Genomic DNA, 26,994 nt, shown 5'->3' on the forward strand with positions numbered 1-26,994 from the left:
AAAGGAAGAATGTAGGCCCGAATGGAAACAAAAAAATATATATTTAATTAAAAAAAAAAAAAAGTTATTTATATTTTTATTTAGCTTTAGAATTGAGAACGAGTACTATTTTTTTTAAACGGTTTCACTTTTATTTTAGCCGAGGGAAGCAAAAACTGAAATGGAAACAAATGGAAAAAATGAAGAAAAACAAAAAGATCCGCGCGACCCCTCCTTAAATGTTGTTTTTTTTGTTGTTTTTTTTGTCCACAGAAAACTTTCTAAAGTGGCACATTGGATAAAAAGCCGATATTTTAAAGGGCTCGTGAGGTGACAATATTCTTAAATATGTAAACATTACATTTAATAAGGGAGGCGTCCAGTCCAAGCTGTTTGACACAGCTTTAAATAGTGTGAACGAGCTTTTTCTAACTCCCCCACAGCGCCACCCTGTCGGGTTTCCTCTAAAAGGACCCATTGGGCGTGTCGGCGGAATAACTGCTGTTGCGCTGCTTGCCAGCTTCAGTGCGCTGAGAGAGAGGCGGAGAGACGCAACCAGCCAGGGATATTACTGGAAACCCGTGTCTTAGACAGAGCCGCTATTGTGAGCCTTATTATCACACGGGGAGAGTCCTCCGTTATACTGCACTGTATGCGGGTTAGTGGTATACTGCGCCGAAGAGAAGGTGCCAGGTGAATGGTGTATTGGAGTTATTGAAAGCAGCATTTTCTTGATTTGGAGAATACGGGAATTGTTCGTGTTGTTGCTGAAAAGGGCTGGTGGGGGTGCGGCTGACTCTTCAGCGCTGTGGTTTTTGAGCGCACGGGGATTTCTGCAGTCATGCAGGCAAGCTGCCGACTTCTGCTGCTGGGTAAGTTCTAAAAATATTTACTCAAACAACTCTGTGTGTGCGTGTTCGTGTGTTACACTGACGCTGCCTGGCAGGAATGAAACTGGACAGCTGGCATAAGTTTGTCAAACCTCAGGAGCCGCGCTGGAACCGCATATCCCATACAAACTGTAGCGCGCCACAGCCAGCCACGGGTGTTGAAAGTTTGACTTGCAATGTGTCTTCATTGTTTTACAATCTGAACAAATCACAACATGCCTAACCCGTGGAAACAGACAACTTGGTTACCGTCACGTTCATAGCGATCATATTTATCAGTCATAGAAATGACTGAATTACTGGGATCCTTTAAGACCCGACTTGACAAAGTTCTGAGATCAATCAGCTACTAGGAGGTTAGATGGTCGGCCAGTGGCCTCCTCTTGTTTGTAACTTTTCATATGTTCGTATCGGTGCAGTATTGTGGGTTCAAAATGAATTGAGCTGATGCCGTAGAGACTGGCACAAGACTGATGTAATGCAGGAGTCAGGGACAATAGAACGCCCGCGCTCACTGCCTCTGGTTAAAATCATTTGCAACGCAGGGATTTTGGTAATACCACTTAAGCAGACGGGATTATCCGTCCCCGATGGCTTTACGATGGAAAGGCTATATGCAGTTTATTTTAGGGGTTACTAGGGGACTATGCAAAACCTGACAGACATTTCACAAAGTAATATAAACCATGGAAAGACGGAACAGAAAACGCGCCAGTGAGTTGAACGAAATTAGGGAGTTGATATTCATTTTAATAGCTTTAAGAGTGTTTTAGAATTTTTCTTAAACATTTTAACATTGTCAGAAATAAGTAGGCAAAAACACAGCTGGAGGGTTTTAAAGGGTAGGACGTGTGCAGTGTCAGGTTATTCACTTCATATTTAGTTTTTTTAGGGCAGCAGTGTGGAGTAGTGGTTAGGGCTCTGGACTCTTGACTGGAGGGTCGTGGGTTCAATCCCAGGTGGGGGACACTGCTGCTGTACCCTTGAGCAAGGTACTTTACCTAGATTGCTCCAGTAAAAACCCAACTGTATAAGGGGAATTGTATGTAAAAAAATAATGTGTAAAAAAATAATGTAATTGTATGTAAAAATAATGTGATATCTTGTAACAATTGTAAGTCGCCCTGGATAAGGGCGTCTGCTAAGAAATAAATAATAATAATACTACAGAAGTCTTTTCCAGGTACACATCAGTGCTCACCTGCAGTCTTGCGCTCAGTAACGTTGCATTGTAACAAAGTGTCTCCAGCTCTCACAGAAGATGCAATGCATTTTCTTCATGCTAGGTCTGTTTAGAAACATGATGGCATTTCAGCATTTAGAACAGTTGTGGTCAGAGTACGGTCCTGTATATACGGTGGTCAGTCGTTGATCTGCACCCTGTATATACTGTGGTCAGTCGTTGATCTGCTCCCTGTATATACTGTGGTCAGTCGTTGATCTGCTCCCTGTATATACTGTGGTCAGTCGTTGATCTGCACCCTGTATATACTGTGGTCAGTCGTTGATCTGCACCCTGTATATACTGTGGTCAGTCGTTGATCTGCACCCTGTGTATACTGTGGTCAGTCGTTGATCTGCACCCTGTATATACTGTGGTCAGTCGTTGATCTGCACCCTGTGTATACTGTGGTCAGTCGTTGATCTGCTCCCTGTGTATACTGTGGTCAGTCGTTGATCTGCACCCTGTGTATACTGTGGTCAGTCGTTGATCTGCTCCCTGTATATACTGTGGTCAGTCGTTGATCTGCACCCTGTATATACTGTGGTCAGTCGTTGATCTGCACCCTGTATATACTGTGGTCAGTCGTTGATCTGCTCCCTGTATATACTGTGGTCAGTCGTTGAGCTGCACCCTGTATATACTGTGGTCAGTCGTTGAGCTGCACCCTGTATATACTGTGGTCAGTCGTTGATCTGCTCCCTGTATATACTGTGGTCAGTCGTTGATCTGCACCCTGTATATACTGTGGTCAGTCGTTGATCTGCTCCCTGTATATACTGTGGTCAGTCGTTGATCTGCACCCTGTATATACTGTGGTCAGTCGTTGATCTGCACCCTGTGTATACTGTGGTCAGTCGTTGATCTGCACCCTGTATATACTGTGGTCAGTCGTTGATCTGCACCCTGTATATACTGTGGTCAGTCGTTGATCTGCACCCTGTATATACTGTGGTCAGTCGTTGATCTGCTCCCTGTATATACTGTGGTCAGTCGTTGATCTGCACCCTGTGTATACTGTGGTCAGTCGTTGATCTGCACCCTGTATTGTAGATGCTGCTGTCACTGCTTGTCCTGTTTAAACAGTAACATCGTGGGATGAAGTCAGTGATTACTGTTTTGAATTCTTTGCAGGTATTTGCATTGTCGCAGCCTGGGATCAGGTGCAGTGTTCAAGTAAGTCTTCGTCTCTTATTAGTGGGTCATGTGATGGTAACCTGCTGAATAATGTCACGTTACCATATTGACTTACACACCTCTTTGTAGTTTTTCATATACTTAACGAAAAACTGACAAAAATGGGAAAAAAATGGACATGTGATTACATACTGTTAAATAAAAGATCTAAATTCTTATTTTTTTTTAAAATTCTGTCTCATTCCTAAAATTGTACAGAGATGCAACACTTGTGTCTCTAGCTGTGTGGGCCGGCGTGTGTTTGTGCATTTCAGAACTGATGTTTTAATTCTTCAGATTCTACAGGTAGAAATGAGTGTGCTGATCCCGTAGCCGTGTGTCCTGATAATTCAACGTGCTTCGATACACTGGAGAGTTTCTACTGTCAGTGCGTGCCAGGGTACAGATCAACAGGGAAACACAATTTTACAGATACAGATAAAGACACATTCTGTAAAGGTAAGAGCACTGGAATCTGGAATCACAACTACCAACAAGTTGTTATTATTATTATTATTATTATTATTATTATTATTATCGGGTTGATTTGTGCCAGATCCGGTACCTGTGTGTCTGGCAGGCGAGAATTATATACAGTTTTCAAAAGTGTTGAAAAATAAAACATAATATCAATCAATATACATAACATAAAATCAAATCAAACACTTTCCTGTTCCATGAATTGACTGATGAAAATGTGCTGTAACGATATGTAGCGAAACCCTAAACCCCGAGCGCTCGCGCTCCTCAGATTAGTCTCAGATTCACTCTCCCTCTTCCTTAATGAGAAGATCCACTACCTTTTTGTTTACAAATTTAAAACATGTTATACATTTATAAGTGTTGTACTTTGTCATCGTCGCATTTTTCAAAAGCAGACTGAAAAATCAATTCACACAAAGGCACGTGCGTTTTGAATGAGAGCGTGCTGTGAATCTGCACCATCTCTACCCCATGTGAACCAAAAAAAGAGTTTGTGTGCCTCAGATCTTTATATGTATCCATTTCACACAACTACTGCTTCCAGCAATGTCACGCTTTGACGAGATCTCTCGTTGTTGGGTAATATGAAAATACTAAAATGATGAGAACTCACTTTACGGGGCTTTGAAAAAAGAATGTTTTCTTCCTCTTGTTTTTCTGTAGAAATAAATGAGTGTAGAGATAACAGCACCCTCTGTGGCCAGAACGCTTGGTGTCAAAACACAATTGGAAACTACAGCTGCTCCTGCAAGGCAGGCTTCAGGTCCAGTTCTGGGCAGGAGAACTTCATGGCCGGACAAAGCAACTGTACAGGTACTGGGGTAGATTGTTATGCATACAGATTCCACCCAGGTTTGGACAAATCCTTTAATCTACACAATATATTGAAACATTTATAAATTGGATACCTTTTATTCGTTACAGCCGCATTCCCTCTATAGGATGTTAGGCAGTGTAGACCGATGGTCCTCAGAAAACAGAGGCTCTTGAGTGACAAGGAATCATCCAACTCCACCCTCCAAACGAGCCAAGCGAATTTTCTACTCCGATTCCCAGTCAAAGATACATCTTAGTGAAACTACACCATCTGTTCTGTTCCCAATACCTCTAGACTCAACACAGGATACAGTATTGCTATAGGCTAACTGTATTATAAAATAGAGCAAAGGAGAGCCTGTGTTCTGATTCTTTGAGTCAAACTCCCCTGACAGTGTACCACGAGAAACACAAGCATAAGGAACAAATACATAGACAGCGTTCATGTGTGTAACTTCTAGTAAACAGATCTGCATGGAGATATTGATAAGAGGGGGCGAATCACAGCAAGCAAGCAAGTATAGTCTCTAACTTCACAGGACTGCCTTAATCCACTTAATGTGGATCTTTTTTTTTGACCGCAAGGGTCTGCTTTAGTCTGCTGCGGTTGGTACTAAACTTGATCTAGTTTAACTGAGGATCTCAGTGAGTTAATGAGCATTTGTCACGCTGCAATGGTTCTAACGTTAGCCCCAGCAGGTGCATCAGACTTAATCCATCTGTTGGGCACATCAGTTAGAATAAATGAGGTTGCTGCAATTGACCCAATAGATGTAGGTTACAAAACAAAAATAGAAATAAAATAAAATAATCTATTGGAGAGAGGCTTTCTAAAATGCGTTTTATACATTTAAAAGGGTTGTACTTTGTCATCGTCGCATTTTTCAAAAGCAGACTGATAAATCAAATCACACAAAGGCACGTGTGTTTTGAATGAGAGTGTGCTGTGAATCTGCACCATCTCTACCCCACGTGAACCAAAAAAAAGAGTTTGTGTGCCTCAGATCTTTAAATGTATTCATTTCACACAACTACTGCTTCCAGCAATGTCACGCTTTGACGAGATCTCTCGTCGTTGGATAATATGAAAATACTAAAATGATGAGAACTCGCTTCACGGGGCTTTGAAAAAAGAATGTTTTCTTCCTCTCGTTTTTCTGTAGATATAAATGAGTGTGAAGAGAACAGCGCCCTCTGTGGCCGGAATGCTTGGTGTCGGAACACAATTGGAAGCTACAGCTGCTCCTGCAAGGCAGGCTTCAGGTCCAGTTCTGGGCAGGAGAACTTCACGGCCGGACAAAGCAACTGTACAGGTACTGGGGTAGATTGTTATGCATACAGATTCCACCCAGGTTTGGACAAACCATTTAACCTCTTACATCGCCCTGTCCTGCGGGCGGAACATGGTACTGCAATTACACATCATATATCATAAATCATCTGTAATATTACTACAAAAGCAAAAGAGCAAAAAAAGCTGACAATATCAGAAATGTTGTTTTCCTACCGTCAAACAGCGAAGGAATTTTCTGAATCCGTCATTTCACCGCTGAGATATCCCCGTCTCAATGTGTCGAGTCCATCACAGTTCAAAACAACTCTGATCGAGTAGCTGTGCGTTTCGCTCCTCTGGCCTTACAACAGTCTGTTTGATGGTGAAGTCTCCCTGATCACGTTGTAGGGGAGGTCACAAGCTTCCCAGTCATACCTCGACTTTGTTTGTAGCCTAATCCACTGAAGAGTAATCGATGTGCGCAAGTACACAGAGCCACATGTATTGCAATGGAGAGCGCAGCATTGCGCACAGCGGATCTAGGTTTCTTCCCATTTTCTGATCATTTTTCAATTTGTAAAATTTGTAGAATTGAACGAAATGGTGAGCAGTGTTCTAAAACATCCCGAAAGAATGGATAAGAATGAATAATGGATGAGGAGACGGATAGGAATGAAAGTGACAGCGAAAATGATCAACTTTCTGAGTTTTGGAGAACGCTGATTCAGCCACATTCCCTCTATAGGATGTTGGGCAGTGTAGACCGGTGGCCCTCAGAAAGCAGAGGCTCTTGAGTGACGAGGAATCCTCCAACTCCACCCTCCAAACGAGCAAAGCAAACTTTCTACTCTGATTCCTAGGCCCCCGCCCCCACCGCACCCGCCCAAAAATATAGTAATATAAAAGAAAATACTGAACTAGTCTCAAGACTTCTTCAATTGTTAAATAAAGCTTGCTACTTCTGCAATTGCAATCTGTTACGTCACCATGTATTATAACAAATAATACACACCCAAACTGTTCAAATAACACTGTCGTGTTACCAGAAAACATCTCTAGAAACGCAGCCTCATTGTGCACAGCTGGATTTGCATTATTCCTTATATTATTATTATTAATAATAATAATGACATGCAGGGGTGGCTGAATACAGTTTGAATTTGTCTCTCTTAACTGGGGTATCCAAAATCCTTGATTTGCCATTCAAATTACACTTCAGTTGTACAGTACTAACGTTAGCCCAAGCAAGTGGACCAAACTCACTTAACCCCCCTGTTAGGCATGTCACTGAGAATACATTAGGCTGCTGTAGTTGACCCCACAGCTCTGGCCAGAATGTTTGCATTCCCTAGGATTGAGACATAATTTAAAAAAAAAAAACCCAAAACAAAAAAACTATATGAACATAATATAAATCTTTTATTTCACATCATGTAATCAAAGAAACTACAAAATGATATCGCAAAAGTGTACCGGAAGCCGTACTAGTAGTACGTATAGGTTAGAGTTAGAAATGTCACATTTTTTAATGTGTCCGTTTTTTGATGAGTACCTGGAAGACTACACAGGGGTGTGTAATTCAATATGTTAAGGTGCCATGATTCAACAGGTTTCATTCGGCTTTCTAAAGCAAAATGAGTTCATTCTGTAGGGTGATGCAAAACGTTTGGCCAGAGCTGTAGCTTCAAAGGCATTTAACTGTGCAGTGCGTTTCCTCAGGAAGCCTCCGCTGTGTCCCGGTAGACGTGCAGCGCTAGTTAACGCTGGCGTTTGTATCTTTTCAGATACCGATGAGTGTGTGTCTGCTTGTGGTCAGAATGGAACCTGCATTAACACTGAAGGCAGCTTCAATTGTACCTGTTTCCAAGGGTTCAGTTACCGTAAGAACGTAAGCATGTGTGAAGGTGAGAGCTCTACCTGGAAGAGAGACTGATGGACTACGATACTTGCATTACAAAGCAGTGTTTAACATGGTGTTCTGGTCTCTTAAATTGAGTTTGGTTTGATGTGGGACTAGGTGTCAGCCTCTTACAAAACCCATCTTGCTGTCCAGAAAGACAAGCGAACTGAGAAGCCTTGCCAGAGCATCACTGCATGTCCCAATATCTCAGTGTTACTCAACAAAGTACCAAACGGCAACAACCCAGCTAAAGCTAGCATGTGGAGCTGTGTGACACCACCCCCTTGGTCTCAGTCACTGGTTCTGTTGTTTTGTTTCAAAAGTGTTGCATCATCCCCCTATAGAATGAACTCATCTGGCTTCATAAAGTCTGATGAAACCTGCTGAATAATATTACGTTAACACATTGAATTGCACATCGCTTTGTAGTTTCCCATAAAATTTGAAAATCTAAGATACTGCTGGACTACTGTTATCGCTTCCTGTAGACTTTTGCGATATCATTTTGTAGTTTCGTTGATTACATGATGTTAAATAAAAGATCTCAATCCTAAAATTCTAGGTGATGCAAAACTTTTGGCCACAGCTGTAGTTTAAAGCCATGATTAGGACTTGAATCCTGGATTAACAGAGGTCATGTTTTCTTTCAGACATTGACGAGTGCTCAGAAACACCCCATATCTGTTCTCCTGTTAATTGTACCAACAAGATGGGGGGCTACCAGTGCCTGTGCGAAACTGGAACCTTCCCCAGTACTGGAATCAAATGGGTCCCCAATTTCTCAAAGTGCATTGGTAGGTATTAATAAGGGACAGGACTTCAAACCCTTATTGTGGCACATGATCCTCAGGCAGACACGTACAGTAACGTAACGTGAACATGTATCGGAACACCTCAAGATTGGTCATTTATTGACAAAAAAACAAAAAAAAAACAACGGTTCATTTATTACAGAAATGATTCATTTTTGGAAACTCATCTTAAATTCAAAACTAAAAACACAGCGATGTCTGAAAGTGTCTTCAATGCTGATATTTAGTCTGGCCACCTTTGGCATTAGTAACAGCTTGGCATCTTTTTGTCATTGTGTCTGTACTTTTCTCAAAATCTGTTAAGCAAAGCGGTGGTTCTGGCAGCGAACTCACTGTAACCTTCGATCAAATCACATAAACATCAAGATTATTTAAGCGCTTCCAATACCAGATCAATCGTCAGTCGAATAGCTAGTATCTATTTGTCCTTCAATAAACAACACGTCCAGTGATCAGCAAGGAAGGGATTTATATCTTCCCTTAATCCATTATGTCCCGGCTGTGCACCAGAGCTTGCCTCCTCCTCCTCAGCCTCCTCCTCCTCAGCCTCCTCCTTCTCAGCCTCCCCAGCCTCTCCCTCCCCAGCCTCCTCCTCCCCAGCATCCTCAGCCTCCTCCTTCTCAGCCTCCTCCTCCTCCCCAGCATCCTCCTCCTCAGCCTCATCCTCCTGCTCCTCAGCAGCCTCCTCAGCCTTCTCCTCCCCAGCCTCCTCCTACTCCTCCTCGGCATATTCCTCCCCACCTCCCCAGCCTCCTCCCCAGCCTCCTCCTCCTCAGCCTCCTCCCCAGCCTCCACTTGCTTTTTGGCTTTGTCTAACACTTTATTCTGTTACTGTTTCAGAGCTGAGTTGTTCTGAAGGCCCTGCTGAAAATGAGGTATGTTTTTAAAAAAAACAAAAAACACGCTCTTCCAATACCTTGTACAAGGATGGAGAGAAGACCGATTGCACAGCACTTAGCTTGATTAGCCACAATGTGTAGAGGTAACAAGCTCAGGTGTGTCTTATTAAACTCATAGTAAAACCAGGAATGGATCAAACTGCTGTGCAATGGGAGTCTTCTTTCCATCCCTGTTGAGTCCAAATGCATGTGCCATAGAGTAAAAAAACTTCTAAATGTTGTGCACACGCACCCCTGCATGAACACGCACCCCTGCAGAAACATTGCGCCAATCTTGCAGACAGGGCTTGCATTCCACAGCTGAAAAACAATGTCTTCTCTATTTTAGTCATCAGCTCCCTTGGGAAAAATCCAGAGAATACTGAGAGAAACGTGTTTACAGCAAAGTGACCAGGGATCCCCTGATGGCAAACAATTTTTACAGGTACAGATTTGTGTTTTTTTTTCTTAAACTATAGGACCATAACTCAGAGTAGAGAGATGACACGATGGATGCTGAAGTCTTGCTCAGCTCTCCTCTCAGGGTAGAGAGATGACACGATGGATGCTGAAGTCTTGCTCAGCTCTCCTCTCAGGGTAGAGAGATGACACGATGGATGCTGAAGTCTTGCTCAGCTCTCCTCTCAGGGTAGAGAGATGACACGATGGATGCTGAAGTCTTGCTCAGCTCTCCTCTCAGGGTAGAGAGATGACACGATGGATGCTGAAGTCTTGCTCAGCTCTCCTCTCAGGGTAGAGAGATGACACGATGGATGCTGAAGTCTTGCTCAGCTCTCCTCTCAGGGTAGAGAGATGACACGATGGATGCTGAAGTCTTGCTCAGCTCTCCTCTCATGCGTTGGTTCCTCTCCCAAGCAGGATCTTCTCAGGATCACTGACCTGCTGCTCGCTGGTCCTCTGCACAAGGCCAAGATCTCCAAGTTCTTTCAGATTGTGGAGGACGCGGTCATGAGGGCCGCGTTGTTGCTGGATAAAGAACAAACCCAAATAAACGGAACAGCGTTAGGTACAGGACCCTCCTCCTCACTGAGCACGGAGCACTCACCTATATATATATATATATATATATATATATATATATATATATTGTATGTAGTTATCATTGTGGCTCTTTTACCCAAAACATTTTGACAGCTCTGCCTTGTTATTTTCATACATCTATGTCTTTCATATATATGTGTGCATGTGTGTATATATATCGGTATGTTTATCATGCCTTTGCCAAGGGAAAGTAAAGAAAACAAACTATATCCAAAGCCTATATACCTCCACTGTTTGTTTTCAAACACACTTTCCCTATGTAGCTATAGAGATACAGATATACTGATATATTGTAATGAAGAGAACGTGCCCCCCCCTTCTTGCAGGAGTAGAGATCCGGCTTTCCCGCTTCACTGCGTCACCCCAAGGTCCAGTCACCCTGGGGTCAGGAAACGTGACTCTGAGCACTGACTGGAGCACAGTGGCAGGGGAGAACAGCTCAGGTAATTCTCTCCCCTCTGCCTCGGTCTCACTTTTAACAGACACACACACACAAAAAAAACAAAACTATATGAACATGATTTAGATATTTTATTTAACATCATGTAATCAAAGAAACTACAACATGAGATCGCAAAAGTCTACCGGAAGCCACAACAGTAGTTCAGCATGTAACTATCACTGACACTGTTATCTGCTCCGATATTGAATTGTATATGGAAGACTATAAAGCAGTGTGTAATTCAATATGTGAACATTATTCAGCAGGTTTCATTCCAGTTTATAAAGCAACATTAGTTCATTCTCTCGGGTGATGCTAACCCTTTGGCTGTAACTGTAAGTTGACAGATCAGCTCATGATTCAGAATCGAGCGATCACATGCTCCAGTTCTGACATTCGATGCGTGTTTTGCTGAGAAGTGTCGCCCTTGTGTTTTTCAGGCTTTGCCGCGTCCGCTCTCATCTCCTATTACAACCTGGAGAAATCCCTGAACCACTCCTTCGATGAAGACGCCCTGGCGCGAGAGAACCACACCCTCACCTCCGTGCAGCTCAACTCCAAGGTCGTGAGCGCAGCAATCACCAACGCCGTGCCAGAGCGGCTCTCAATCCCTGTGGACTTCACCTTCTCACACCTGCAGGTCAGCCCTGAGCGCTCGGGCAACTGGGACCCGACGGGGGCTTCGTGCCCCTGGAATCGTATTGACCATTGCTGTTGCTCGAGTCGCTTTGCACTGCTGTTTGTAAAGGATTTTAAATGATTCTGAATTCACCTCTGCTCTGTGGTGTCATCACATCCTGTGCTGTAGGTCAGTTTTACTCCGGCGGTGTCTATCGGATTGTGTGGGCTCCCTGTAGTTCAGTAGCCGCAGATGAAAGCGACAAGCTGCATGTTGACAGGCCCTTCCACTCAAAGTGCTTCCCTTCTCATTGCTTCTGCACAGCTGAACGACAGCAGCCACGCAGCCGTGTGTGTTTACTGGAAGAACGACAGCTCTGGAGGCTCCTGGTCCAAAGACGGCTGTGAAACTGTCGGTGCCAATCGGACCCACACCGTTTGCCGCTGCTACCACCTGAGCAGCTTCGCCGTGCTCATGGCTCTGTACGAGATCCAGGTATTCAACCAGCACCAGAAAACACTGACGCACGCTGCCTGAGGTACACAACCCAACACAGTACAGTACAACAGAATACAATACAACACAGTACAGTACAATACAGTACAACATAATACAATACAGTATAGTACAATACAATACAGTACATTCAACCTTTATGAAGCTACATTAGTTCATTCTATTGGGAGATCCCCAAGTCTTTGGGAATGTGTGAGTTGCAGGACCCAGGAGGGAATGCAGTGTGCAGTGTGTGTGTTTGTTAACCCTGCTCCCTGGAGGGAGTGCAGTGTGCAGTGTGTGTGTTTGTTAACCCTGCTCCCTGGAGGGAGTGCAGTGTGCAGTGTGTGTGTTTGTTAACCCTGCTCCCTGGAGGGAGTGCAGTGTGCAGTGTGTGTGTGTGTTAACCCTGCTCCCTGGAGGGTGTGCAGTGTGCAGTGTATGTGTTTGTTAACCCTGCTTCCTGGAGGGTGTGCAGTGTGTGTGTGTGTTTGTTAACCCTGCTCCCAGGAGGGAGTGCAGTGTGCAGTGTGTTTGTTAACCCTGCTCCCTGGAGGGAGTGCAGTGTGCAGTGTGTGTGTTTGTTAACCCTGCTCCCAGGAGGGAGTGCAGTGTGCAGTGTGTGTGTTTGTTAACCCTGCTCCCAGGAGGGAGTGCAGTGTACAGTGTGTGTTTGTTAACCCTGCTCCCTGGAGGGAGTGCAGTGTGCAGTGTGTGTGTGTGTGTTAACCCTGCTCCCTGGAGGGAGTGCAGTGTGCAGTGTGTGTGTGTGTGTGTGTTAACCCTGCTCCCTGGAGGGAGTGCAGTGTGTGTGTGTGTTAACCCTGCTCCCTGGAGGGAGTGCAGTGTGCAGTGTGTGTGTTTGTTAACCCTGCTCCCAGGAGGGAGTGCAGTGTACAGTGTGTGTTTGTTAACCCTGCTCCCTGGAGGGAGTGCAGTGTGTGTGTGTGTGTTAACCCTGCTCCCTGGAGGGAGTGCAGTGTGCAGTGTGTGTGTGTGTGTGTGTGTGTGTTAACCCTGCTCCCTGGAGGGAGTGCAGTGTGCAGTGTGTGTGTGTGTTAACCCTGCTCCCTGGAGGGAGTGCAGTGTGCAGTGTGTGTGTGTTAACCCTGCTCCCTGGAGGGAGTGCAGTGTGCAGTGTGTGTGTGTGTGTGTTAACCCTGCTCCCTGGAGGGTGTGCAGTGTGCAGTGTGTGTTTGTTAACCCTGCTCCCTGGAGGGAGTGCAGTGTGCAGTGTGTGTGTGTGTGTGTGTGTTAACCCTGCTCCCTGGAGGGAGTGCAGTATGCAGTGTGTGTGTGTGTTAACCCTGCTCCCTGGAGGGTGTGCAGTGTGCAGTGTGTGTTTGTTAACCCTGCTCCCTGGAGGGAGTGCAGTGTGCAGTGTGTGTTTGTTATCCCTGCTCCCAGGAGGAAGTGCAGTGTGTGTTTGTTAACCCTCCTCCTCTCCTCCTCCTCCCCCCCCCCCCCTCTCTCTCTCAGGACACATTTGAGCTGCAGCTGATCACCTGGGTGGGGCTGGGTCTGTCTCTGATCTGCCTGCTCCTCAGCATCCTGACCTTCAGCTGCTGCCGCTCTGTCAAGGGAACTCGCAGCACCATTCACCTGCACCTGTGCATCAGCCTCTTCATAGCAGACCTGGTCTTCCTGGCAGGAATCAGCAGCACCAGCAACAAGGTACTGCCAGGGATCCAGAGATCCGCCCATCTGTAACATACTGCCAGGGATCAGCTATACACTGTGCTAGAGTGCCCTCTATCTGTAACATACTGCCAGGGATCAGCTATACACTGTGCTAGAGCGCCCTCTATCTGTAGCATACTGCCAGGGATCAGCTATACACTGTGCTAGAGCGCCCTCTATCTGTAGCATACTGCCAGGGATCAGCTATACACTTTGCTAGAGCGCCCTCTATCTGTAACATACTGCCAGGGATCAGCTATACACTGTGCTAGAGCGCCCTCTATCTGTAGCATACTGCCAGGGATCAGCTATACACTGTGCTAGAGCGCCCTCTATCTGTAGCATACTGCCAGGGATCAGCTATACACTGTGCTAGAGCGCCCTCTATCTGTAACATACTGTCTGATCAGCTATACATTGTGCTAGAGCGCTCTCTATCTGTAACATACTGCCAGGGATCAGCTATACACTGTGCTAGAGCGCTCTCTATCTGTAACATACTGCCAGGGATCAGCTATACACTGTGCTAGAGCGCCCTCTATCTGTAACATACTGTCTGATCAGCTATACATTGTGCTAGAGCGCCCTCTATCTGTAACATACTGCCAGGGATCAGCTATACACTGTGCTAGAGCGCCCTCTATCTGTAACATACTGCCAGGGATCAGCTATACACTGTGCTAGAGCGCTCTCTATCTGTAACATACTGCCAGGGATCAGCTATACACTGTGCTAGAGCGCCCTCTATCTGTAACATACTGCCAGGGATCAGCTATACATTGTGCTAGAGCGCCCTCTATCTGTGTCTCTGCTCCTCTCTCTCAGAGTGGTGACGGGGTGTGTCTCTGCTCCTCTCTCTCAGAGTGGTGACGGGGTGTGTCTCTGCTCCTCTCTCTCAGAGTGGTGACGGGGTGTGTCTCTGCTCCTCTCTCTCAGAGTGGTGACGGGGTGTGTCTCTGCTCCTCTCTCTCAGAGTGGTGACGGGGTGTGTCTCTGCTCCTCTCTCTCTGAGTGGTGACGGGGTGTGTCTCTGCTCCTCTCTCTCAGAGTGGTGACGGGGTGTGTCTCTGCTCCTCTCTCTCTGAGTGGTGACGGGGTGTGTCTCTGCTCCTCTCTCTCAGAGTGGTGACGGGGTGTGTCTCTGCTCCTCTCAGAGTGGTGACGGGGTGTGTCTCTGCTCCTCTCTCTCTGAGTGGTGACGGGGTGTGTCTCTGCTCCTCTCTCTCAGAGTGGTGACGGGGTGTGTCTCTGCTCCTCTCTCTCTGAGTGGTGACGGGGTGTGTCTCTGCTCCTCTGAGTGGTGACGGGGTGTGTCTCTGCTCCTCCCTCTCAGAGTGGTGACGGGGTGTGTCTCTGCTCCTCTCTCTCAGAGTGGCGACGGGGTGTCTCTGCTCCTCTCTCTCAAAGTGGTGACGGTGTGTCTCTGCTCCTCTCTCTCAGAGTGGTGACGGTGTGTCTCTGCTCCTCTCTCTCAGGGGGGCTGTGCTCTGGTTGCTGGCCTGCTTCACTTCTTCTTCCTGGCTGTGTTCACCTGGATGTGTCTGGAGGGGATCCAGCTGTACCGCATGGTGGTGACGGTGTTCAACGCCACGCTGCCCCGACGCTACATGTTCTTGTTCGGCTACGGCATCCCTGCGCTCATCGTGGGCATCTCTGCGGCAGCAAACAGACAGGGATACGGCACAGAGCGCTAGTGAGTATCTCTGTGCTGCACAGACGTGTTCTACAGCTCTGGACAAAGGTTTCGCATCACCCTAGAGAATGAACTAATGTTGCTTCATAAAGTCCAATGAAACCTGCTGAATGATGTTAGGCTTGCATATTGAATTACACACCGCTTTGTAGTTTTCCATATACTTAATGAAAAAACTTAACAAATATTGAAACGTGACATTTTGGAATCTAACATGAAATAGTGACCTAGTATTACAGCTTCTGGTAGACTTTTGTGATTTAATTTTGTACTTTCTTTGATTTAAAAGACCTAAATTATGTTCCTATAGTTTTTTTTTTTTTTTTTACTTATATCTCAATCCTAAAATTTATAGGTGATGCAAAACTGTTTTTTTCAGTTATGTTTCATTAAAGGTGTTTTCCCGTGAAAATGAACAACGCATTGTTTGAACCTGGAGCCATGTCTTTAACACGTATCCATTTTACTTCATGTTTAAAAATACCATTCCTATAATAGTAGGGCTGCCATAAGACTCTGTGACAGTTTGGGACAGTCCAGGCTTTTCAACTCACACCCCAATGCATTCTGGTAAGTGTAGTCCTGCTGTGAAAGGTACCTGAGACAGGTGAAACGTACCAGAATGCATTGCGATGTGAGTTGAAAATCCTGGACTGTCCCAAGCTGTCTTAGTGCTCCACGGAGGCTACCTGGGTAGCTGATAATCTTTAGTACTGGACAATCCTCACAGTCTAGACCAGTATTAACCCCACCTATCTCTCTCTCTCTCTCTGCCTCATTGCAGCTGCTGGCTATCTCTTGATAATGGTTTCATATGGAGCTTCTTTGGCCCAGTCTGTGTGATTATACTGGTGAGTACCCCGGACTGATCCCACCTTATCCAGGGGAGCCAAATGATGACCAGCACAGGCAACGCTGTACATCCCAACCTGCACTGAAGCATTCAGAGACTGGCTGGAAATGAGTCTCTCCACAAAGCCAGCAACTCTGCTTCACGTGTGCATTCCCCTTTTAAATCAATAAATACAATGATAATGACTGTCATCATTTTAAATGTGAATGTAACAGAATCCAGTGCTAAACTGCATAACAGCAAACTGTCATAGCAAAACAGCATGTTTGCAATCTTATTAAATAGGTATAATACATTAGACACTGTTAAATAACTCATCTATTGCGATACACCCCCAGATTTAACTGTGTGTCCTTATCCCTGTTTTTCCCAGTTTAACATCTTGTTTTTCGTGATCACGATTTGGAAACTAGCTGAGAAGTTCAGCAGTGTGAACCCTGACCTGTCGACCCTGAAGAAAATCCAGTAAGTGAACATCGTCTCCTCCTCCTGTCCTTTGTGGGGATTGTGAATGAAGGGAAACGTGGAGTTAACTCTTTTGTTCCGCTATCATTCTACAGCTGTGACCAAAAGCTGTGCCTCACCTAGAATTGAGAGAGTCATTCAAAAAAATAAAACTCTCTGAAAATATATTTTATTAAACATCATGTAATCAAAGAAACTACAAAATGATATTGCAAAAAAAAGTCTACCGGAATTCATAATAGTAGTACAGTATGTCATGTTAGATTTCGAAATGTCACATTTTTCAATTTGTCAGTTTTTTCGTTAAGCAGATGGAAAGCTACAAAGCGGTGTGTAATTCAATATGTTCACATTATTCAGCAGGTTTCACTGGACTTTATGAGGCACAATTAGTTACGTAGGGTGATGCAACACTTTAGGTCACAGCTGTATATTGAACGTTGTTGTTTCGATACAGTGTGTGCCGCTGGTACAATCCCCAGTCTCTCCAGTAACGCTCCTGGTTTGTATTGGTTGTGCGCAGGGTGTTCACCAGCACTGCAGTGGCTCAGCTCTGTATCCTGGGTCTCATGTGGATATTTGGCTGCTTCCAGTTTGACTCGCGCAGCCTCGCCATGTCCTACATCTTCACTGTGCTCAACAGCTTCCAGGGAGTCTTCATCTTCATCATGCACTGCCTGCTCTGCAAACAGGTGAGCTGGGAGCGCCGTCCAAACCTCTGTCTGCAGACTCAGTCTCTTCTAGTTTCACACTGATGAAGCCATGAGCCCAAACCTCTGTCTGCAGACTCAGTCTCTTCTAGTTTCACACTGATGAAGGCATTAGCTAGTCTACTTGACTCATGATGTGTTGCACGCCCTGTCCAGGTCCGGGATGACTACAGGAACCTGCTCTCCACTGTGTGCAGCTCCAAGAAGTACTCTGAGTTCAGCAGCACCAGCCAGTCTGCCAGCTCACAGGTACACTGAGGGAGGGGTGGAGGAAGGGAGCCGGACACAGCAAGAGAGAGGGGTGGAGGAGGGGAGCGGGGGAAAGCAAGATGTTCAATTTCATAACTCCCACTGCATAACAGTTTGAACCATTCCTGGTTTTTACGATGAGTTTAATAAGATATACCTGAACTTGTCACCTGTACGCTCTGAGTCTAATCGAGCTTGTGTTAAAACCTGGAATGGGTAAAGCTGCTGTGCAGTAGGAGTCCCCTGGAGAGTGCTAGAGAGGGGATGCTGTTCCTCACTGCTCTGTGTCGTCCTGTAGGGGATGAAGAGCCAGCAAGACACGGGGGAGTCCCAGATGTAGAGGCTTCAGTTCCTGAGACGACTGTCTGCTGCTTCGCTCTGCTGTGAACACAAGAGGGCGCTAAAGCCACCTCTTTACAGATGCTGCTGGGATTACCCAAGGACGCTTTCCTGTCGCTGCTGACGCCCCTGGCCCCTAGGGGGCAACCTCGTCTCTCCTCTTGTCATTTGAAATGCTGTGATGCTGGATTCGACCAGGACTGGAGATTGAAGCTGGTTTGCTTCCACAGGACTGGTTTATCATGGATTCGTGGGGCTGCAGCAGATTCGCACACACAGTTGCTTGACTCCGCTGTTTGTGTACTTTTTTTTTTTTTAAAAGGGGAAGAGAAAAAAAAAACCCCAAAAGCTTTGCACAATTTTTTCTGGTTATTACTTTTTATATTTTTACACTTCCATAAAAAGCTATGTTTTTCAGAGCTGTATTATACATTCATTTTTTAATTTTTTTAAATTTTATATAACACAGTGTTCTTATGCTTCAGTTTGCTGTGGCTGCGAGGGCCTGTCTGAGTGACTCTGTGAAGCTGGTAAAGTTAAACTGGATCCACCCTACAGTGTGTTCCACAGACAGCAGCTTTATCCTACTAGAATAATGAATTATTCACATGGTACTGAATGGACTGGACCGGACTCTGTACAAGGTAGTTCATGTGTTCTCTTTGCAGGTGACACCGGAATTTCAAGCTGTGTATTAGTCCTAAAAATAGACTTTCTTTGACTTCTTTCATTTCAGTAATTAGGGCCGTATATTTCAAACACAGCAACATAGAAACGCGCTGCTGCGTCCCAACACCTAACCACTTCCTTTGCTGTAGGTCAGGTACACTCCAGCGGTCGAAATGAAATCTGAGCATGTGTGAATAAGTACCAGGATGTAGCTGATTATAGATATTTTTTTTACGTGCTGTTTAGTGTTTTACAGAAATCCTGCATTGCCCGAAATTAGAAATAAAGCGAATGTGATGCTCATGCTGATAGAAAGCTGGATTGGAAAGCCTGGGTGCACATCTTTTAGAGTAAAGGAAAGGAGGAAGCGTACTGTTTGCCTGGAAGAGTGATACTCTTTGACCCACAGTACAGATTCCATGCCTTAGATTATCATTACAGGACACTTCCACAGGGCTCAGCGTCAATTAAAACATTCTCTCCTCTGCTTGGATATCGTTAAGAGAATGTGTTCTAACAGTATTAACAAAAGCTTTGTAAATGTGGAATTAATTAAAAAATAAGGGGGCTCCCGAGTGGCGCGTCCAGTAAAGGCGCTCCACGTGGAGTGCAGGATGCGCTCTATAGTCAGGATGTCGCGAGTTCGAATCCAGGCTATTCCTTTTGCCGACCGTGGACGGGAGCTCCCAGGGGGCGGTGCACAATTGGCCGAGCGCCCTGGAGTGGCGGGTGGGCTTAGGTTGGCCAGGGTATCCTTGGCTCACCGCGCACCAGCGACCCCTGTAGTCTGGCCGGGCGCCTGCCTGTAAGCTGCCCAGAGCTGCGTTGTCCTCCGACGCTGTAGCTCTGAGGCGGCTGCACGGCGAGTCCGCAGTGTGAAAAAAAGCGGTCAGCTGACGGCACACGCTTCGGAGGACAGTGTGTGTTCGCCTTCACCCTCCCGAGTCAGCGCAGGGGTGGTAGCGGTGAGCTGAGCTTAAAAAATAATTGGTTAATTATTGGTTAACTTGCAGTGTACAGACAACAGATGTTAATACTTTTTCACAAGGATGATTCTTGAACGTTTGGTTATGACGTTCTGTTTATTTAAAATGTTTTCAGATTGTATAGGTGCTGTTAAGCTTGTTAATATGATTTTTTTTTTAAATGTTTTAATACGTGCTTGTAAGATATGCGCGTGTGAATAAAAAATAAAAACCCCTAAATGTTCGTGATTGTGTTTGTTGTCAAATCCTGGGAGCCTGAAGCGAGGATTCTGCACAATGAAGAAAAGACCGACAAGAAAATGTCAAAGATCCGCTCAGAGCAGCAACTTACCAGCAGCTCAGTCCTGCTCCCCCTGAGCAGCTCAGAGCTGCAGAGCAGACCCCAGCAGTGACCCGAGTGAGGGGGGGGTGGGGGTGTGGAGTTACTTAAGTAACGCCTTACCAAGTTTCAAGCAGCAGTGTCTCAACACACATGCCAAAATGTTGCACGCTAAATTCTGACAGAAAAGGACAGTCGATTGAGGTGTCAAAGTTGTCTTCAGTCATGATTATCAAAAGCTATTAAAAAAAACAGCCGGCTCTGACGTTTTATTTTCCTCGAGTAGATCTCAGGACTGAAATGACGGGCTTGCATGCAGTTGTTGACCCAGACGCACTGATGGAAGGCTAGGAGCCTGTGGTAGAATGGTGTTGCTTGCCAACAATGCTGTGAAAAATTGGGATTGCTTTGAGAGAGAAAGGAAGGAGGAGAGAAGAAAAATCCTAGATTAATGCAGCAGGTAAAACATAAAAAAGATAATATAACATAAAACCACATCTAATATACCATAAAACCACATCTAATATACCATAAGAACCCACATCTAATATACCATAATAAACCACATCTAATATATCATAATAAACCACATATAACATAGCATAAGAAACCACATCTGCTTTCAAACATTTGGTAGCACTTTTAATAATAGGGCATACTTAATAATATGGTAATAACTAGCGCTTTGTTCTGCTTTTACATGGTGGCATGAGTGTAATTACCCGACAGTGATCTGGCCATGGTTTACCATGTCATTACACAATGCCATGTCTATGTGACTGCACAGTAGTTAGCCTGCAGGAGCAGAAGCATTGCAATTACACGGTTACAACAATGTAATTACATGGCAATTAAACACATATTACAATGTAATTACATTGGTATTACAGTGCAATTACATGTATATTCATGTTACAGAGCATTTTACAGCACTGGGGAATCACATTAGATTGTAAAACCTCTGAAACATAAATGGGGGTTGCAATCCAGGGTGCTGTAAAATACTCAAAGAAAAATCCAGCCGTGGCTTAGAAGGTAAAAGGTGATCAAATGAAGCTCTCTTTGCAAATAAAAAGCCTCTTCGAAAAGTCACTGGCTCATGAACAAATGGTCAAATTGTCAGTTTATTACTGTTAACACCTAGCTTACTAACACAGTAACTAGTTTTCATGTTGTGTTCATAGTTAATATGCATCAACTAATAAAATAAAGCTGGCCTCGTTAGATAAACATTAGTACAGTAACACCTTTAAAAGCTCCTTTCAATAAACGCCACTGATGCAGACTGAGCAGGTAATCCAGCTTTTCATTATTTCTTTCTCTCTTTCTTGAACATTGCTGCTATGCAGGGAGCTGATGAACTCACAGCATCATACTCCACTTAACAAACAAGCTGGCTGGGGTTGTGGAGCCCTGCTGCTCCCCCTGCGACATGGAGGGACTTGAGGAGGCAAACAGAATGGTAATGTAGCGAGCTAGCTGTGTGGAATACCAGGCAGAGGACACGGATGATTACATCTCAATGAGACGCTGAATAAATGAATACATTCTTATCATGCACTTATTTTCCCTCGGGGACCATCGCGTTACGAAGCTTAATCCTCTAGACAAAATATCCTACCAGCACAATCAGAAATGAATAATGAAAACACGTACATTAGAAAGGGGGGGGGGGGGGTTGTGTGAAGTGAACTTTTTTTTTACATTATGTTAATGTTTCGTTGCATTACGTTTTCTTTAACAAGATGAAATCTGAAGCCTGTGAAACGCTCAGTCCTGCTCCCCCTGAGCAGCTCAGACCCCAGCAGTGATCTGAGCGCGGGGGAAATTCTCTGAGCCACTCAGCTACTTAACACACCCCCAGTAGACACGTGATGAATGATCAGTGTGAAACTAGAAGAGACCGATATGAATGCCTTAATCAACCCAGAAGAAATATGAATATGAAGTACATGAATATTCATCTTCCTCCGCTTTTTCACATCATATTGAGACCCCAGAATTGAGAAACTGTATATGTTCAAGTTTAAGTTACTGTGGGTTTTATACAGAAAGACCCTGTCATTTATAAGAGACACAACACAGCAAATTAATGTCTTAGAAATCACAAAAAAACAAGAGGTCTGCCCTTTTAGCAATCTGACTGGGGTAACCCTTCTAAAAGAGTCCCATAGTAAAAGCATAGCAAAGTGTAATAAAGTACAGGGAAAGTGTGGTACAGCGTTTTAAAGAGAGAAAGAGAGAGAGAGACGGAGAGAGCGAGAACAGAGAGAGAAAGAGCGAGACAGAGTGAGAGAACAAGACAGCGAGAGACAGAGAGATGGAGAGAGAGAACATGAGATAGAGAAAGAGGGAGAGAGAGAACAAGAGAGAGACAGAGAGAGAGAGAACAAGAGAGATAGAGAGAGGGAGAGACGGAGAGAGCGAGAACAGAGAGAGAAAGAGCGAGACGGAGAGAGAACAAGACAGCGAGAGACAGAGAGACGGAGAGAGAGAACAAGAGATAGAGAGAGAGACGGAGAGAGAGAACAAGAGATAGAGAAAGAGGGAGAGAGAGAACAAGAGAGATAGAGAGAGGGAGAGACGGAGAGAGCGAGAACAGAGAGAGAGAAAGAGCGAGACGGAGAGAGAGAACAAGACAGCGAGAGACAGACGGAGAGAGAGAACAAGAGAAATTGAGAGAAAGAGGGAGAAAGAGAACAAGAGAGATAGAGAGAGAGAGAGAGAGGGTGATAGTCTTTATTCAGAAAGACATTTGAAGCGGGAGGGAGGACAGAGAAAAGCTGTAGAGGAGAGCTGAACTGAACAAGCTGCTGAAAGGAAGGTGAGCTGGAGTCCCTGTTTCTACCTGCAAGGCTTTTTGTATTCCAGCCACATTTTAAAGTGATTACCTGCTTTAGCATGTGCATATTTTGTGTTTGAAACTATTCTCTGTTTATTATAGTGTTAAAGTGCTGCAGTGCATTATCTTGGCTTAACCCTTTGAACTCCTGTCTTTTTTTATTGTGGTGGTCAGGAGAATGGAATTGGGGTTGACTGTAACACTTCATCAAACCTGCTCTGTGTGCATTTAAAGGGATGTTTGTAATATCTTCTGCATAATAATATTTCATTTCTAGTATCCTGTTGTCAGTAGCACTTTACATGTCTCTAATGACTGTGTATTGACATGGTGGTTACTTAGTGAATACATGTGTGCTTACACATCATTACAATGTTATTATGCAGAGTTATAAATGCACGCTATAACCCCAACCCTTGCTTTTATAAAACTACATTAACTGCATTAACGAGATCAACCCTGGCCATAATAATCTTCTTAAGAAATTGTTTTTCAAGGGCTGTCTTCCCTGAAATAACGAACATAACAAAATGAAAAAGAGATTTCTTCTCTGGCTCCTCATTCTCTTGTATGCATCCTCAGCTTCAGTTCCCGGTCAAGACTTCTACTCCACATGCTTGGAAGATGTCCTCCCCAACCCTGGAGCCAATCTTCTCCACCCCAACCCCTACCAGCGACTCCCCCAGCACCAGCCCTCCAGACCCAGCCTTCAACAGCAGCCTCCCCCCTTCCTCTCTCTCCATCGCAGTGCCCATCTTCACCATGACCCTCGGTGCTGTCTCCAACATCCTCGCCCTGGGGATCCTGCTCCGATCCTACAGCCGTTACCGCCGTCGAACCAAAGCTACGTTTCTCTTCCTGGCCAGCACTCTGGTTTTGACCGACTTTGCTGGCCATGTGATTCCTGGGGCGTTCGCACTCAGGCTATACGCGGCCGCATGCAATGGGACTCTATTGACCGTTCGGGAGTCTTGTGCCAGCTGTTTGGAGGCTGCATGGTGTTTTTCGGGCTGTGCCCACTCTTTTTGGGCGGCGCCATGGCTGTGGAGCGCTGCGTCGGACTCACAAGACCTCTCCTGCACTCTTCTGTGGTGACCTCCGGCCATGGCAGGCTGGCCGTGGCTCTCCTCTGCTCCCTCGCTCTCCTGGTGGCTGCCCTGCCTGTGCTCAAGGTGGGCCGCTACTCCAGGCAGTTTCCTCAGACGTGGTGCTTCCTCCAAGTCCACGGTCCTCTCACTGGAGCCGAACTAGGCCTGACCCTGGTGTTCTCAGGCCTGGGCCTCGCCTCGCTCGCCGTCTCCCTGCTGTGTAACTCCCTGAGCGGGCTGGCTCTCCTGCAGGCCAGGATGGTCAAGCCCAAGGCCTGCTCCGGCACTCAGTCCCTCGATATTGAGATGATGGTCCAGCTCCTGGGAGTCACCCTGGTGTCGTGTGTCTGCTGGAGCCCCTTCCTGGTGAGTTACCACCACAGATAACTTCCTTATTTACTTCCTTCTGAAAACTTAAAGATCCAGACAGTCCGTGTGCAAAATGAATTTGTTCACTCACAGACGTAATCCTTCGGGTAGTTCTTTGTTTTGTTTTTTAATCACATCCTTTTCAAGTCTGAGGGTTCACAGCAATGTTTTGTATCCTAAAAACCATTTCAAGGTGCTTCTAGTTAGTTCCCCACAAGGGAGGCAAACACTACAGCTGTGGCCAAAAGTTTAGCATTACCTTGAATTACAGGATTGAGACATTTTAAACAATATGAACATAATTTAGATCTTTTATTTAACATCATGTATTCACAGAAACTGCAAAATGATATTGCAAAAGTCTACCGGAAGCCATAATAGTAGTACAGCAGTATTTCCTGTTAGATTTTGAAATGTCACATTTTTCAATTTGTGTCAGTTAAGTATATGGAAAACTACAAAGCGGTGTGTAATTCAATATGTTAACCTAACATTATTCAGCAGGTTTCATTTGTCTTTATGAAGCACAGTGAGTTAATTCTATAGAGTGATGAAAACCTTTGTCCAGAGCTGTAGGAATGACACTTGGGGGGAGACGATGGTTGCATTTTGCATGCCCTGTTTGTTCTGTCTTTTATTTCATGAATGTATGAGGGATGCGCCGCTCTCTCTCCCCCTCCTGTTTCAGATCTCCGTGGCTCTGTCAGTCAGCCAGTCGCTCAGCAGCTCACAGTATGACGTGCGGCACTACGAGTGGCTCATGTTCCTGGGCGTGCGGCTGGCTTCCTGGAACCAGATCCTGGACCCCTGGGTCTATATCCTGCTGCGGAGGGCCGTCCTGAGGAAGATCTACCAGATTGTGATCAGGCAGGGAGACCTCAAGGGCAGCAAGCTGGGACGATGGGAAGCCAGCTCCTTCCAGAGCTGTGAAGGGAGAGTCATGAAGCGGGTCTGACCCACCTGCGCACACCCATCTTCAGCTGTGCTTCATGAACCCTCCCTGGGAGAGGAAGCAGTAGGATCTGCACCAGGTCTATATCCCACAGCCTGGATTTCATAGCTCCATAGCCACAGACAGCGAGTTATTTTATAAGTGTAATGACGCTGCTGAAGTCCTGAATTCTACTGAACTGTTGGCTGCAGAACCCGCGCCTTCTCGCGTGTTACTGCGTTCATAAAATTCTTATTTTAATTCCTAGTATTTATTGGTTTGCAGACTTCCTTATCCGCCTAGTACTGTGTGTGCACCCATGGCTTGTTGTTATCATATTGCAAATTTTAAAAACGCCTCCTGCAAAGCTTTAAATAATAATAATAATAATAATAATAATAATGTAACCTGGCTGCACAATTGCGCATGCGCACGAATAAGTGCTTTATTATTATAAAGCAAAAGCGTTCATCACCGCACGCGGCAGCGCCGTCAGTGTCTCGTGTCTGTAGCTGCACGTGTCTGTAGCTCAAAGAATGGGACGCGTCTTCATTTAGTTTCGTTAAAGATGTCTTTAGACAATTTGTTCTTGTCTTAAAAAAAAATTGTAAAATACTGAATATATATTTGAAGAAGAAAAAATAACCTTAGTAATAAAACATACTGGCAAAATACATGGTCGAGATGTTTGTCGAAATGTATTCCTACATTTATTTTTAGTAGGACTAAGTATATTGGCTAATTTTAGGAAAAAAAAATCTCTGTACAAAACCAAATGATAATAATAATAATTTCACCAGTAGAAAGTACACGTTTCATAATTATACACCATACGACATGTTCCCTCACAATTCAAATGTCAACATAACTGCCGCACGCGGCATTTTGAAAAATAAAGATAAAAGCGACTTTACCTGTTGCGTTGTTTGTCTGTTTGTCGGTTTCACTTTTTTTATGTAGAACTGTTCCTGACTGTTGGTAAAGACACCAAACAGCTTGGTCGACAGTTGCCTTGCCCGTTTCTTCTGCTGTATCTCACTCCTTGCCCGACAAGTGGCGCCTCAATACTACATAACGCGGCTCTTTCTGAAAACTACAACTCCCATAAGCACACGCGGCAGACAAACACGCCCGTTCTAAACTCGTCTGCCCTACGAAGGGTGTGACGGAGTAACACTAGCCAATAGAATCAGTCTAGGGGCGGCGACTCTGCTTTGGACAAGGGGGGTGGGGGGGTAGTGAGCTAACACCCGCTGAGTTAGAGAGATCAGGTAACACTAGACTTCCAGAAGGAAATAAAAAAACAACAGAAAACGCTGTAACCCGGAGTTGAATAAGACTGCAGCTGGACGTTTTTGCAGGAAAACTTTGTTTATGAAATCCGCAATTATTATTACCCAAAACGGGCATCGACAAGAACCGGGTGCTTCAGAGTAGGGCAGTCGGCAGAGCAGCACTGTGACCCGGGGAAGACGAGCACACTACGACCATCGGAACGGACATCCGTAAATCCGTCAGGTAGGTGCCTGGATCGCGGCTTATGAACGGTGTAGTACCGGGGCTGTAACAAAGCCAGCTGTGTATAGACTGCTACGACTGGTGGACTTTACTGGCGAGCTGAACCACAAAACGACGAGCCTAAATATGATGTTATATTGACGTGGGTTGCACGCTGGTCGGCTAATGCGTTGGAAATGCAGGCTGTGTGGTCCGGTGGTTAAAGAAAAGGGCTTGAGGTCTCCGGTTCAAATCCT

At 45.2% G+C, this 26,994-nt stretch overlaps 2 protein-coding genes and 1 pseudogene across 5 annotated transcripts in view; all 3 read left to right on the plus strand.

Moving 5' to 3' along the window:
* Positions 1 to 456: 456 nt before the first annotated feature.
* On the plus strand, positions 457 to 19,914 carry LOC117965665 (adhesion G protein-coupled receptor E5-like). Of its 4 annotated transcripts, XM_059008050.1 has the most exons (20): positions 458 to 851; positions 3,226 to 3,267; positions 3,565 to 3,726; positions 4,414 to 4,563; positions 5,730 to 5,879; positions 7,624 to 7,743; positions 8,390 to 8,533; positions 9,392 to 9,426; positions 9,779 to 9,874; positions 10,309 to 10,456; positions 10,818 to 10,934; positions 11,374 to 11,573; positions 11,877 to 12,047; positions 13,527 to 13,721; positions 15,203 to 15,420; positions 16,205 to 16,271; positions 16,647 to 16,738; positions 17,262 to 17,430; positions 17,605 to 17,697; positions 17,996 to 19,914. In XM_059008050.1, exons 1-20 carry the CDS (start codon positions 821 to 823, stop codon positions 18,035 to 18,037), a joined length of 2,442 nt encoding a protein of 813 aa, XP_058864033.1. In that variant the 5' UTR covers positions 458 to 820; the 3' UTR covers positions 18,038 to 19,914. The 4 variants fall into 4 exon arrangements, with proteins under 4 accessions (XP_058864035.1, XP_058864033.1, XP_058864034.1 ...); XM_059008052.1 differs by lacking the exon at positions 5,730 to 5,879 and having other exon boundaries at positions 457 to 851; XM_059008051.1 differs by lacking the exon at positions 7,624 to 7,743 and having other exon boundaries at positions 459 to 851.
* A 2,707-nt stretch (positions 19,915 to 22,621) lies between these two features.
* Positions 22,622 to 26,095, plus strand: LOC117965648 (prostaglandin E2 receptor EP1 subtype-like; annotated as a pseudogene).
* Positions 26,096 to 26,448: 353 nt separating this feature from the next.
* The window catches only part of LOC131706600 (long-chain fatty acid transport protein 1-like), a 16,543-nt gene continuing 15,997 nt past the window's right edge, over positions 26,449 to 26,994 (plus strand). Inside the window, exon 1 of the mRNA XM_059007995.1 lies at positions 26,449 to 26,758. The gene's annotated coding sequence lies outside the window, so the exon portion shown is untranslated. The remainder of the gene's footprint in view (positions 26,759 to 26,994) is intronic.

This window comes from Acipenser ruthenus, chromosome 36, assembly GCF_902713425.1.
Source record: "Acipenser ruthenus chromosome 36, fAciRut3.2 maternal haplotype, whole genome shotgun sequence".
NCBI lineage: Eukaryota > Metazoa > Chordata > Actinopteri > Acipenseriformes > Acipenseridae > Acipenser > Acipenser ruthenus.

Excerpts from the sequence above, each read along its gene's own strand:
- LOC117965665 (XM_059008050.1), top strand. The coding sequence starts at position 821 with ATGCAGGCAAGCTGCCGACTTCTGCTGCTGG. Across the intron at positions 10,457-10,817 it reads AATAAACGGAACAGCGTTAG|GAGTAGAGATCCGGCTTTCC; the intron begins GTACAGGACCCT and ends CCCTTCTTGCAG. Across the intron at positions 13,722-15,202 it reads TCAGCAGCACCAGCAACAAG|GGGGGCTGTGCTCTGGTTGC; the intron begins GTACTGCCAGGG and ends CCTCTCTCTCAG.